General features: G+C 37.6%; 1 protein-coding gene across 1 annotated transcript; it reads left to right on the forward strand.

Annotated features, from left to right (window-relative positions):
* The first annotated feature begins 728 nt into the window (after positions 1 to 728).
* LOC132305365 (uncharacterized) lies at positions 729 to 13,833 on the forward strand. Its single transcript, XM_059803016.1, has 3 exons — positions 729 to 1,289; positions 1,345 to 1,953; positions 13,714 to 13,833. The coding sequence occupies exons 1-3, from the start codon at positions 729 to 731 to the stop codon at positions 13,831 to 13,833; spliced, it is 1,290 nt and encodes a 429-aa protein (XP_059658999.1).
* The last annotated feature ends 903 nt before the right edge of the window (positions 13,834 to 14,736 follow it).

Genomic DNA, 14,736 nt, shown 5'->3' on the forward strand with positions numbered 1-14,736 from the left:
CATGTTGTTTGTTTGCAAGAAACAAAGTTGGCATCCACTACGGATGGGGTGGTTAGGAGTTTGTGGGGAGGAAGGTTTGTAGAATGGGAGGTTTTGAATGCTAATGGTACTTCAGGCGGTATCTTAATTATGTGGGACTGTAGATGGGTGTCACGGCTGGATGCGTGGGTGGGGAGATTTTCAGTGTCTTGTAAGTTCAAGTTGGAAGAGGACAATTTCAGTTGGGTTTTCATTGGGGTCTATGGACCAGTTGTTGATATTGATCGGCCTTTTTTTTGGGAGGAGCTTAATCATGCTTAAGAAATGTGGTCTCTTCCTTGGTGCTTGGGTGGGGACTTTAATTCTGTTAGATTCCCATTAGAGAGGTCCACATGAGGTAAAAGGTCTTCTGAAATGGATCAGTTTTCTGATTTCATTGACGAGTATCTTCTTATCGATTTACCTATGGAAGGCGCAGCCTATACATGGTCAAAAATGATCCAGTCACTTTTTCAAGGCTGGATCATTTTTTGATTTCTAGGGAGTGGGAAGAAAAATTCTCGGATGTCGTTCAAGCAGTTTTGGCTCGGGTCATTTCTGATCATGTTCCTTTGGTTTTAGATTGTAGAGGTTTGAGTTCTCAAAGGTCTCCGTTTCAATTTGAGAATATGTGGCTAAGAGCGGAGGACTTCCAAGGGAAAGTTTAGTCTTGGTGGGAGGGAGTTGTTGTCATAGGCTCATCTAGCTTCATGTTAACTACAAAGTTGAAGGCTCTCAAATTCGATCTTAAAAAGTGGAATAAAGACGTTTTTGGGAATCTTGAATGGAGGAAGAGTAGAGTCTTTGCTGATTTTTATGAGAATGATCGCCTTGAAGAGGGGGGTGGGGATGTGGAGTTCTTGCGTTCTAGGAGAGCTTCTTGTCAAGCAGATTTTGCAAAGATTGCTAGTATGGAGGAGACATCTTGGCGACAAAAATCTCGGGCTCTTTGGTTAAAAGAGAGAGATCGCAACACAAAATTTTTTCACAGACTCGCTAACGCTCATAGAAGAAGTAATCATATAGGACGTATTTGGGTAGAAGGTGTAGAGATGTGGAAGGAGGAAGATGTGCATAATGGGATTGTTTCTTTTTATCAGAAGCTTTATACTGAACCGTTTATTTGGAGACCCAAACTTGATGGTCTTCATTTCGAGGCCATTTCCGAGATCGATAGGGAAGGGCTTAAGATTCTTTTTTCTGAAGAAGAAGTTCTCATGGCTCTAGTTGTAATAGGGACAAAGCTCTGGGCCAAATGGGTTCACTATGCGGTTTCTTTTGGAAAGTTGGACAGTTGTGAAAAATGATGTCTTGGGCACTTTTTAGGAGTTTTATTCTACTGGTGCTTTTGAGAAGTCGCTTAATGGAACTTTCATTGCCCTTATCCCTAAGAAGGGAGGTGCTTCTGACATTAAAGACTTTCTTCCTATCTGCTTAGTGCGTTATATCAACAAGCTTCTTGCTAAGGTCCTTGCTCTTAAGTTAAGGGGAGTGATGGATGGGATTATTTCAAATTCCCAGAATGCTTTTGTTAGAGGACGAAAAATTCTTGATTCAGTTCTTATTGCTGGTGAATGTGTGGATTCCAGATTGAGAAGTGGAGTTCCTAGAGTTTTGTGCAAACTTGACATTGAGAAAGCATATGTTCATGTGAATTGGAATTTCCCGCTTTATTTGCTTCAGAGAATGGGGTCTGGAAGTAAATGGAGGAAATGGATTGAGACATGTCTTTCATCAGTCAAATTCTCTGTTCTTGTGAACGGGTCTCCTGTTGGTTTCTTTGGGTGCTCTCAAGGTTTAAGACAAGTAGATCCCCTATCATCTTTCCTCTTTCTTATTGTTATGGAGGGCTTAAGCAGACTTATGCGAAGAGCAGAGGATCTTGATCTCATCAAGGGCTTTATGGTGGGAAGAGATCCTGTTCATCAGATGGAGGTCTCTCATTTACTTTGTGCAGACGACACCTTGGTTTTTGTTATGCTAATGTGTCTTAGCTTAGATATTTGAGGTGCATTTTGGCCTGCTTTTAGGCTGTCCCTGGTCTGAAAGTTAATGTGACATGTGCTTGTGCTGGTTAGAGATGTTCAGGATATTTCTTCTCTAGCGGAAGTCCTTGGGTGTAGGTTGAGTTCTTTTCCAATTTAGTATTTGGACTTGCCTTTAGGGGTTTCCATTAGAATAGTGGGGTGTTGGGACCCTGTGATTGATAGGTATGTGAAGAGATTAGCAGGATGGAAAAAGCAATACTTGTCTAAGGGAGGGAAAGTTACGCTTATAAAGAGCACTTTATCGAGCCTTCCTACTTATTTTTTATCTATGTTACAAATTCCATGCTCTGTTGCTGATAGGATCGAAAAAATTCAAAGGATTTCCTTTAGGGTGGAAGAGGTGATGAATTTAAGTATCATCTTGTCAATTGGGGACAAGTTTGCAAGCCAATGAAGTTTGGTGGTCTTGGTATCAGAAGACTGGTCCCTTTTAACCAAACTCTTCTGGGTAAATGGCTGTGGAGGTATGGAAGGGAAAGGCATCGCCCGTGGCTATGGCTAATTTCATGTCGATATAGGGAAGAGAGTAGTGGTTGGTTTACTCGCCCGGTTTCTCTAGTGGGAGGAGTTGGGGCATGGAAATTCATAAGGAATGGATGGGATACTTTTTCTACTCATATCAAATTCAAAGTTTGTAATGGCAGATGTGTACGCTTTTGGGAGGATCTTTGGTGTGGAGACCAGCCTTTATCTAATTTATTTCCCAGTTTATATAGTATTGCAGTTGATAGACTTACCTACGTAGCCAACTGTTATCAACTTGATAGTAGAGGGATTACGTGGGACGTGTAATTTCGACGCTCTTTTCAGGATTGAGAGATGGACGAGGTATGTGTTTTCATGGATTTGTTGTATCGACAGGAGGCAGTTGGCAGAGGTAGTGATGTCATGACATGGATTCCTTCTTCCCATGGTCACTTTGAAGTTCGTTCCTTATTCTTATGTCTTTCTGATTTCGATATTGTTGATTTTCATGAAAGACTCTTTGGCGTTCTATGGCTCCAACTAGAGTGGCATTCTTTGTTTAGACTGCTGTTTAGGGTAAGATCCTTACGATTGATAATCTAAGGAAAAAGGGGCAATTGTCTTGTTAATTGGTGTTGTTTGTGCAAACAAGATGGTGAGTCACTTGCTCACATTCTAATACATTGTCCTATAGTGACGGATTGTTGGAATCTTATCTTTTGTCTATTTCATATGCATTGGTTTATGCCTTGTTATCCTAAGGATTTGATTTGTATATGGAGAGGATGCCGTGTGAGTAGCGCTGTTTGCGATTATTGGAGAGTTGTACCACATTGTGTTTGGTGGTGCATTTGGAAGGAGAGGAATAATAGAATGTTCGAAGGGAAAGAATCGTCCATGGCGAGTCTCAAACTTCACATCATACGCTCTCTTTTTAGTTATGTGAAGAGAAAGTCTTATTCTTCTTCTGAAGATTTAATTATTTTTTTGGCTTCTTTGGGATCTTAATCCCTAGTTCCACTTTTGTATAAGGGATGCGTTCCCCACTTGAACGCCTTTTTTATTTCAATTATTACTTATAAAAAAAAAAAAAAAGTGTCTAGTAGGTTTCAATACATGTTCGTGGACATCACTTTGGTTGGTACGAGTAAGGGTTGGGGGCTATGCCAGGGGAACCCTAGATGCATTTGCTTAGATTGCTTTTCAATTTGCTTTTGAATTGACTGCATAAATCATGTAACAGACTATTTCTAGGTTGAAACAATTTTGATTTCATGCTTGAATAATGAGGCAATTTAGTTAACTTACACCTAAAAGTAGACTGCTACTGGATATAGGAAATTAGCAATGAATCTTTCCTTAGTCTTGAAAGTGATACTAGTTAGCATGCTACAATGTAAGGGCTAAAGGTCTTGTGAAAACTTGCATCCACGTATTGTTATGTGACATCCACTAGTTTTTTCCACTGGAAGCAGTGTTATCTTCAGAATTTATACTCTACACTTTTGTTAGAAATTTGTCTAAAATTCATTTATGACATGACAAAAATCTATTGGCTACAGAAGTGTGATGCTGAAGCTTCCAAAGGAAGCTTTAAAACTCTTGGGTAACAAGAATTATTCTGGGGTAGCAAGTGCTATTTGGCTTCCAAAGGAAGCTTTGTAATATACTTGGACACCAAGTATATTTTTGGCTATAAATAGCATTGTACTCATTCGATGAAAAGCATCCGAGCCAGAGACTATTCAGATCAAGAAAGTGTATTGGTTTTGTGTGTGAGAAAATCCTTTTGTTTGTGCAATCTTCATGTGACACTAGAAGCTTGTCTTTGGGTGGGTTTTTCTCTTTGTGTAAACTATATACTTTTTGGGTATTTCTTGAGAATGTAGTGTGAGTCTTCTTTGTTGGTGAGTTAGTGGTATGAGAAGAAAGATTATTTTGGGGAAGAACCAAAATGTTTTTCAGTTTGTAATCTTCTTTTTTATATTGATATGAATCATCATCGCCCGTGGATGTAGGCATAGCCAAAACACGTAAATCCTAGTCTCGTTTGTGTGTGCACTATTTATTTTCTTGTCATTAATTTTTCTCTTTGTTCTCATAAATTCCTATTCGATCCATATTTCATAACAACTTCACTACAAGATCATGGAATACGAGGATATCAAGTGATATGACCTAACAGGATTGTGAAATTTGGGTAGTAATGATTTAGGAAAGTCCAGAAACCTCGGCGGACCATGAACAATAGGTCAACAAGCTATCCGTAGAAAGGACCATGAACCTGGTAGGTCAACAAGTTCTCTCTTAGTAGTAACTACATTGCAATATGAAAGTTTACAAGGATATGGTTCCTAAGATTTTACTGGCTTTAAACATTCATCTCCTTCTGGAAATGAACCTTGGTGCAGCTTATGATATTGTGGAATCGGGTTGAATTATTATTAGAAAAAAGTGAAATTGGTTGCTTCTTTAATGAAATGCTAAGAACAATTTTGGGACACAACCTTAGGTTATCACAACAGTTAATTATATTTTTTATGATACTGTCTTATTTGGACTTATAGCTTTTTGAAAGATGTCTCACTTGATAGGCTATACAAACAGGAAGCTGTTATATGTTTCAAATTTCATTGTGCAAACATTTAGTATAATGTATATAGATATTGCTGAACCAATTTAAACAGATTCTGAATTATCTTATAGAAGATACACCAGATACACCTCACTCTTGTGCCTGAGCTGATGCTGCTGTTGTATCAAAGGATCTCCTCCTGTCCAAGAAAATGAGATCTATCGATATTCCTGAACATGTTATGAAGTTTGCAGAAGCTTGAGGGATATATACTTGCAGCCGGTGTGACCTAGAAGGGAGATCTTAGGGCTGCAATGTAGAAAATGTCAGTTACACCCACGCCATACTTCCTATATGTTATCATATATCCCATTAGGAGCACATTTTATAATTCCTAGCCTATACATAAAATGAAGTTGATTCCATGTAAATTCAAATTTATTTACATAATTTAATGATTAGACTTCTTATTGAATTGAATTGAATTGAATCGAATTTTAGGTTTATCTTATATAATTCATGCCCTCTTGTACCAACTCTAGAAAGATCATCAAGAGCTAAACTCCACCACCTCTTCCTCAATCCTCCACGCGAGGACTACTTCTTCTGACATCTCAGTGCTCTACTTAGGCCTCTATTTCTCGGTATTCTGATTGCCATTGAAGTGATTCCTCATATCATAGAACCTGACATTTACATATGGTTATTTAATTTGTTACTGAAGTAATTTGAATTTAAAAAGTTTCAGTTCGACTTGCAAGCTTATTCAACCCAAAGCTGAAAAATTAAGGATAGGTTGAGCTCGATTGGTTAGCCCGGGTTGACGGTTGGATTGAGTTATGTTGGGTTAGAGTTAAAGATTTCATACCTCAAGATTGAGCCTCTAACTCACGTAATTCGCCCCAGTTGCACCCCTAGTGATTACCATCTACTAAACCAATAAACAATCAACGAGGATCCATTTATATTTTTTGAATTGCTAATGGTTGCGTGTGTTAGGTTGGATCTGTTGTTGCCAACAGCAAAATGGTGTGCACCCAACCCACATTGGGTTTGATAGCAATAAAATCAAGCCACAATGGGTTTGTGGTAGCTCACCCTAGTTAGTGCACCTGCTGTGCAGAACCCCGACCTCACACGCAACCACTTTTGGTAATTTTCTGTGCAACGCTGCTGCTTGATATGGCCCACTATTTGGAACAGAATTTAGCTTTATATCGGAGTGGAATAGATAGGTTTTGTATTATGGTGGCGGGTACTTCGATGGGTCTTGAGGCTTATTCTTGTTTTGATGAGCTATCTTTTAAATGCTTGGGATTCATGGTACTGTTTATGCGCAATCTAATGCGTCGGTTTGTGCAGATTTAAGTTGATTTTGGAAGGTTTGAATAGGACATGGCAGGAAAGGAGCTGAGCGTAAGATAGATTTACTAGTATAATAGGCCACGACGGTGCTGACATCAGATAAATTGGGGGCAATGGGTTTTGGATTGTGCGTGCAATTCATAGATGAGGATGGCAGTGTTATCATGAATGTCGACGGTATGGCTAGAGAATCTTCCCGTTAAGATGATGTTGCTGAATGATCAGCATTTGAGGGTATGTTTGCCCATTGGGAGTATCATTTCTATTAGGCTAATAAGCACAAACATGTCTAGGTAACCCATCAAAAGTGTTAGAAGTGTTATTTTTTAGTGGTGTTCCGTCCTTTGGGTGAGTCTACTTCCCTCCAAACACAATGCCAAATTTTAATTGAGGGAGAATTCTTGTGAGTTGGTTTAAGTGGGCAGAATTGAACTAAGGATGTAAGCTTTGTCTGATTTGGCTTGAGGTTTTGTTAAAATCAAGTAGCTGTGTTTGGTTGTGGTTTTGAGTACATTTAAGCCATTTCAAGCTTGATCCTTTATGTGCAGAATAGTTGTGAGAGCTAATTATGTATGTTTAAAAATGCCTAGTAAGTTTTATTTATTTATTTATTTTTTATGTGGGAAAGTCAAATGCCTTTAAGTTGCTTAACAGCATTATGCTGATTATGATGTGATTTATTGCATATTCGTTGACATCACTTTGGTCGGAAGGAAGGGGGGTTGGGGGCTATGATGAAGTCGGATCCTGTATTGAAGTAAATCTCAGATATGAAGCCAATGCGACTTCGGGAGATGTATGCTTTTGTAACAATATTGTAGTAGATGGAATTTGTCTTTGTTGATAAAATTACTGTTCTATTCATATGGAATATGCCTTTTAAAGAATATGTGTTTTACCTTTTCCCAGTTCGTTCAATATGCATTTGCCAATAATCTTTTAAGTCCACCTCTGTGATGAACTCGTATATGCCAGACGATGGTGTGTTTTTGCTTTTCCCAGCTCTATACTATTAAGATGGACAGTACCGTAATTCTAATTACCAGATCTCCGAAGAAGGTGAAGGGGATACCATCCAGGTTTTTGATCTATCTGTTACCGTATTTCTCAATTTCATCAGAGTACCTTATTTGAGGTGGAGAAATCTTTAGTTAAGGTGGAATCTAACCTACCAGCATGTTAATTTGAAGTCCACCTCTGTGATGAACTTGTATATGCTGGAAGATGGTGTGTTTTTGCTTTTCCCAGCTCTATACCATTAAGATGGACATTACCGTAATTCTCAATTCCATCATAGTACCTTATTTGAGGTGGAGAAATCTTTAGTTAAGGTGGAATCTAACCTACTAGCATGTTAATTTGAACTAGTTCAAGAACTTTGAACCAATTCAACTGGAGTGATGAGTTGGACTTTGACTACTACCTTAGTTGAACCAGTTCAAGTGAGGTAGTGAGTTGCAACACTTTTGGGGCAACAAAGTTGAACCAGTTCAAGTGTTGGTGAACTGGTTCAACTCCCTTAGGAAGCTATGTGATTTGTTTTCCTTATTGATTTTGGAAGTAAGAAGACTTAGGGAAAAAGCAATAGATTTGAAGAAGAAATTGTATCTCTATTTTAGAGTTAGATTAATATGGTAACTGCTTGTAGGAAAGTTGATCATTGTCCAACAAGGAATTAGGTTTGAAGACTCTATAAATAGTGATGTGTATGAGAGAAAGAAAATTGTAGAGAGAAAAACAAAATTGAGATGGTGAGAGAGAAAAGAGTGTGTAATCAAGTTTTTAAAGTAAAGTTAATCGTTCTTTGCCCGTGGATTAGGCAATTTGCCAAACCACGTAAATCTTATTTTTTTGCATGTGTGTGATTTTTATCTGTTATATTTGCCAATTGTGTGTGTATGAAACCCCACCCCAACATTATCCTGGAAAATTATGCTTAAATATGTAAATTAATCGATCACTTTGGAATGGCATATACGTCACACATCCTAGATCAAGTAAAAGCTCTAGCTTTCAGCAAGCCACCGCTACATCGATTTCATTAGGAATTGATGATCTTTTATGATACCTTCTAAGGGATGGCTAGTTCAAGATGACTGTATACAGTATGAAATTGCCGCTTAATTGAATTCTTGTGCTATCGTTGCTTTAACTAAATTTGAGATGAATATATTGAAATTTGCGGTGTTAGAAGCTGACCTGCTCACGATGATAATGCTGAATGTGGAGTAATGAAACTGTTAGTTCAGGCCATCCATCCTGCTAGTGTGACATTTAATGTGCTAGGCACTCGGCATCTTGGTAGGAGCTTTTTGGACTTTAGATGGACTTCCTTAGATTGTATTTTGGATTTGCTTTCGAATTGACAATTTGATTTCATGTTTGAATAATGAGGCATTCCATTCAACCAGTTTTCAAAGTAGTACAAAATTTGATTTATAAATAAAAGTCGACTTCCTTCTAGATGTAGCATTAGATATTACTTTTAATTTGATCCACGATGTGAAAACTTGCACCCACGTGTCGTTATTTGGCATCCATTTTATATCTTCATAATTTATAAGTGTCGCATCAGATGATCTACAATTATCACGTGTGCGTTATCGCATGTGTGTGATGCTTCTGGGCCGTCCAAGCAATGCAACAATTTTTTGTGTAGTGCATAGGATAGGAACGGTGCAACTAATGATAATGTAGAATTAGCTAGGTTTGAGTTATTATTAGAAAAAGTGAAACTAATGGTAGTTGTAGAGATGATAAGAACTATTTTGATGATTCTATCCCACTTGATAGACTATGAATTAAAAGACGTGTAATTGCGTCTTGCGTTTTATTTTTCAAGTTATTCTATAAAAAAAATAAATAAATAAAACCCAAAGCCACTTATTGGTGGATGGTGAACCACTGGACCTTCACTTAATGTTTGACATGGGTTCTAATTATACGAATTAAGGAGAAAAATTATGAATAATACCAAATAAAGCAATTTTTTCACATGTTTAAATTATTACAAGTACAAATTTTGAGCTAATTCACATGTCAAATAATAATTAATTTATTTTTTTGAGTTTCTAACCATTTCAATCGATTGAAAAAAAAAAATAAAAAAAATAGAATTTTTAAGCTTAAAATTTGTTGGAACTTTACAAAAAAAAAAAAAAAAAAAAAAAAAAAAACTAATAGTATTCATCATGTTCTTAATTGAATAAAAATGGTAAAACAAAATTTTGGAAAGTTTAAAAAAAGGAAAGAAAGAAAGAATAGACTTTCATCATTCTTTAGGAAAAGAATATAGGATATGGTCCCACCTTATTTTATTTTATTTTGGAATTTTCGTTTTAAAAAAAAAAAAAGATATCAAAGAAGAGAAGATAATATTCATTTCCTTTGTTTGGATTTATTAAAATAAATAAATTAAGAGTCATTCTATTTACTCGACAAATAAAAACCTACTAGTTCACCGAGTATACGTGGATGTTCATATGTCAAATATAATGAATCTATTTTAAATATTTGGAAAGTTGTTTAAAATATAAGGTAATTAACAATTTGAAAAGTTGCATATCCTTCCATTTGTTTACAATTAAATGTCAAAAATCATATCAACGTCCTAAGATTTCATCTTGTTAACAATTAAAGTTTGAATCACCCTATTCTTAAACGTTTAATACTAAATTACAAATAAAAGTCAAAAATCATATCAAGGATTTCATCTTAATATTCTTTATTAACAATTAAAGTTTGAATCATCGTGGTGTTAAACATTTAATACTAAACTACAAATAAAAGTCAATAATCATATCTACCTCTTAGGATTTCATCTTAATATTCTTTGTTAATAACTAAAGTTTGAATCACCCGTTGTAAAACGTTTTATACTAAGGAAAAAACCCAAAAGCCACCAGTCAATGGTGGACCACTAGACCTTTACTTGATGTTTGGCATAGATTGGGGTGGCAATTCGTGTTCATGTATCATAATCGTGTCATGTAGATATAAAGGTATTATACGTAACAGGTAAATCTAAACCTAACCCACTTAGTAATGGTGTTAAGAATCCTCAATACTAACCCAACCCGTTTATTAAATGGGTAAATGAGTTAACCCATTTAATGACGTATTTATCAAAACGAGACATTTAATATTTAATCTAATAATAAATAATAATAATAATAAAATTTTGTCACAATTAACCCATTTATTCAAAATAAGAAAAAAATCAAAAGGTATAGACAAGGTTTATGTTAAAATAACTTAACTTACATAATAATTGAGTTTAAACTAGTAACATATTACATATGTCATATTCATGATTATAACATATTGATTTAAACGGATCATAAATGGTTTACACGAGTTGAACACCTTAACACTAAACCTATATAGTTAAGTGAACGGATTAATCGTGTCAATCCGTTTATGACCCGAACCCGTTTAAGGTGTTTAATATTTAGCAATTAATTTTTTAGTTTGGTGACTATTTGTCTTTTTTGGTCACTAAAATCTAATTTTCCCAAGAAAGTATTGGAGAGATTTTTATCTCTAAATTTTCAACTTAGTCCTTTTAAATATTTCTCTATTTGATTTGTAGGAAAGTCTCAACTATTTCTAAATTTTCAAGTTGAGATAATAGGTTTCTAAGTTATTTATTGAGATCCTTAAATCAAGTTTCCAGTTTTAAATAATAATAAAAAAAGTACAATATTGAGCACCTTTTCTTGTTCCTTAAAACTTGTTATTTTTTCAATCTTTCGACCTCGTCTATTAAGTTGTCATTTTAAGAGAATTAAAATAATTATTTTATTTATAGAAAACACTATCACGTACTCATAAATAAAATTAAAGTATTCCCGTCCCTACTTCTTTTATTCCCCTCTCGATTTCTTTTCATATCCTGGCTCCCAAACATAGCCCAATGCTACTTTATCTCAATTATGTGATTAAACAAAGATAGGCTAGATAATAGTGTATCCTCGTTACATGTCCCACCCAATTTCCTTTTGTGAATGGATCCTCTCCGCACAAAACTGCTCATACCACTTCCCTTCCCTACTTCCATTCCCCTCTCCATTTCTTTTCATATCCTGACTGCCAAACATAAGCCCAATTCTGAACCCTCTGTTTTCATCGGAACCTAAAAAATGGCGGACTCATTCCCCAAAACACATCTCGATCAAACGTCGTCTGCAACTCCAAACCCACCATCACCATAACCCCCCAAACCTCCATTTCCGAAGACCAACCCACAATGGCAGAATGGGTTCTTCAAAGCGGTGGCAATGGATTCCCGAGAGGAGAGGAGAGGGGTGATCGGCAGGCACAGAGGCGAGGTAATTTATTTCATTAATTTACGGGTTGCTTAAATTTCCAAATCCCAATCCCACATCGATAAAATAGAATATTAGATTTCGGTTAATAATAAGCGGCGTTGCAATCCAATATCGCCGAGCCCAGTAGCGCGGGCTTGTGACCAAACGGGGCATTAAAGTGGTTGGATTGGAATGTGCAACTGAAACTGCCTTAGCTGGAAAGAATTGTTAAAAACTGAAATTCGAACCTTAGCTCTGGAGAATTGTTAAAAACTTCCTTAGCTGGAAAACTAGCTATACATGAATAATTGTTAAAAATTGAGACTGCCTTAGCTCTGGAGAACTATCCTACACATGAATACCCTAGCTCTGGACTGGTGAATTGTTAAAAATTGAAACTGCAACTGCCTTAGCTGGAGAACTAGCCCCTCACACATAGACAACCACTTTTTGGTTCAGGTCTATGATTTTTTATGGCGTGTTTTGCTGTGCATGTTATATGTTCCAGTTCTGATTATTGCTCCTATTATGTACTTTTCACATCATGAATTGTCTCACACAAATTGAGTAATTTAGCTTCCAAGTAATATAAATGATGATGAAACAAAAATAATAGAAGATGATCGAGCAGAGAATTTGATCCCTTTTTGTCATTTTTAAACAATTTACCGGTTGAATGATGGATCTATTGATCTCTGGTCGAGGTAGACATCCAAGAAATATGTGAATGACTGAAAATGATCTTTACTATAACGACCCACTCCACCATATGGTATGTGTCCGCTTTGGGCCTAAGCCCTCACGGTTTTGCTCTTGGGCTTCACCCCAAAAGGTCTCATACCAATTGGAGATGACACACTTACATATAAGCACTTTACCTTTCCTCTACCCAGGCGATGTGGGACTGTGCACCCGTAGCTCGCCAGTGTGGTAGCCTGACAGTGTCTCTCGCACCCGCCCACGGCACACCCGCCCACAAGGTCATCACAATTCACCCCCCTTGGAGGCCCGACGTCCCCGTCGGCACACTTCTGGCTAGGTCAGGCTTTAATACCATTTGTAACGACCCACTCCATCATATGGTATGATATTGTCCGCTTTGGGCCTAAGCCCTCACGGTTTTGCTCTTGGGCTTCACCCCAAAAGGTCTCATACCAATTGGAGATGACACACTTACATATAAGCACTTCACCTTTCCTCTACCCAGGCGATGTGGGACTGTGCACCCGTAGCTCGCCAGTGTGGTAGCCTGACAGTGTCTCTCGCACCCGCCCACGGCACACCCGCCCACAAGGTGTAACGACCCACTCCACCACATGGTATGATATTGTCCGCTTTGGGCCTGAGCCCTCACGGTTTTGCTCTTGGGCTTCACCCCAAAAGGCCTCATACCAATTGGAGATGATGCACTTACATATAAGCACTTCACCTTTCCTCTACCCAGGCGATGTGGGACTTGTGCACCCGTAACTTGCCAGTGTGGTAGCCTGACAGTGTCTCTCGCACCCGCCCACGGCACACCAGCCCACAGGGTCATCACAGCCGATGGGGACGTCGGGCCCCCAGGGGGGGTGGATTGTGATGACCTTGTGGGCGGGTGTGCCATGGGCGGGTGCAAGAGACACTGTCAGGGTACCACACTGGCAAGCTACGGGTGCACAAGTCCCACATCGCCTGGGTAGAGGAAAGGTGAAGTGCTTATATGTAAGTGCATCATTTCCAATTGGTATGAGGCCTTTTGGGGTGAAGCCCAAGAACAAAACCGTGCGGGCTCAGGCCCAAAGTGGACAATATTATACCATGTGGTGGAGTGGGTCGTTACATTTACCAATACCTAAGGAACCTACATTTTCTCCCTACCGGGCTGTGGTGAACACAAATGCAACGTTTAGTAATACTGAAAGCTATTGAATAAATACTGTAACACTTTCAGTTATTGACGCGAGATCATAATTTCATATTCCAAGACATTTTGTATCAGACTGAATGTGTTACTGTATTTACTGAACAGTTTTCAGCAATGCTAAGTGATGCTGCATTTGTGTTCACCTGAGGCCGGCAGGTAGAAAATGTAGTTTCCTTAGGCGTTGGTAGAGGTGCATATTCATTCTAAGCATTGAGACAACATCAGACATGGTAGTTCGATCATTTGGATTTCCTTGGAGATGGAGAAGCCCTATTTTAATGTATCTCAACAATGTAGAAGTGGAAGAAGGATTATCCAATATTAGGTCCATCAAATCCATCCCTCCGTATCAGCAATCCACAACTCCCATGCCTGAAACATTCCATTATTTAAGTCACACGTATCATGTACAGTTTAATAATAATTTATGCTTGTATGTGTCATAGCTGTGACTGTGAGTGGTTAGGGAGAGTGAGTATAAGAAAGGAAAATAGGCAGCGTATGACCAAGTGGAGTTTCTTGGGAGACCCTTACCTTGGTGGATAGTGAGATGTCTCATTTATAGAGAAGATTGAAGAAGCGGCATGGGTATAACAGTAAATGAATTGGTTTTAGTTCCCCAAAGATGCTCATTTTGCTTTAATAAATTGTAGTGTTTATAATCCTTCTCCATGGCTTGGACTAATGAGGTTTTAATATGATTGAAAAGGGTGCCTGATCCCTTCTTATCTTATTTTATTTTTTACGGAGGTATGCACATTAATCTCTTGTTGAGGTAGACATTTAAGAAAATGTGAATGATTGAAAATGATCTTTAAGCTTTGCTTGTAGAGTGGTGGAGTTTATTGCAACTGGATTAAGGATTAATATTGCTAGCGTTAAGTTCAATAATGAGCTTGTATCCCTTTAACATAAAAATTAAAAGAAATATTGTAATTGAAATACGTATTTATTACATGATTGACCCTTTGGTTATGCCTCTTCTTTTTGTCTGTACCATTCTCGTGGCGTCAGAAGTAAATGCTATTTTGCTTATGTTTCACATATTAC

The sequence above is a fragment of the Cornus florida genome, unplaced genomic scaffold, assembly GCF_030987335.1.
Source record: "Cornus florida cultivar Cherokee Brave unplaced genomic scaffold, ASM3098733v1 CherokeeBrave_3.0.0_Hap2_Chr04, whole genome shotgun sequence".
NCBI classification, from domain to species: Eukaryota; Viridiplantae; Streptophyta; class Magnoliopsida; order Cornales; family Cornaceae; genus Cornus; species Cornus florida.

What these genes read in the sequence shown, in the direction of transcription:
- LOC132305365 (XM_059803016.1), top strand. Translation starts at nt 729, where the DNA reads ATGTTAACTACAAAGTTGAAGGCTCTCAAATTCGATCTTAAAAAGTGG. An exon ending in CCAAATGGGTTCACTATGCG is followed by an intron (nt 1,290 to 1,344) that starts GTTTCTTTTGGA and finishes GGCACTTTTTAG; the next exon opens with GAGTTTTATTCTACTGGTGC. An exon ending in ATCCTGTTCATCAGATGGAG is followed by an intron (nt 1,954 to 13,713) that starts GTCTCTCATTTA and finishes TAACACTTTCAG; the next exon opens with TTATTGACGCGAGATCATAA.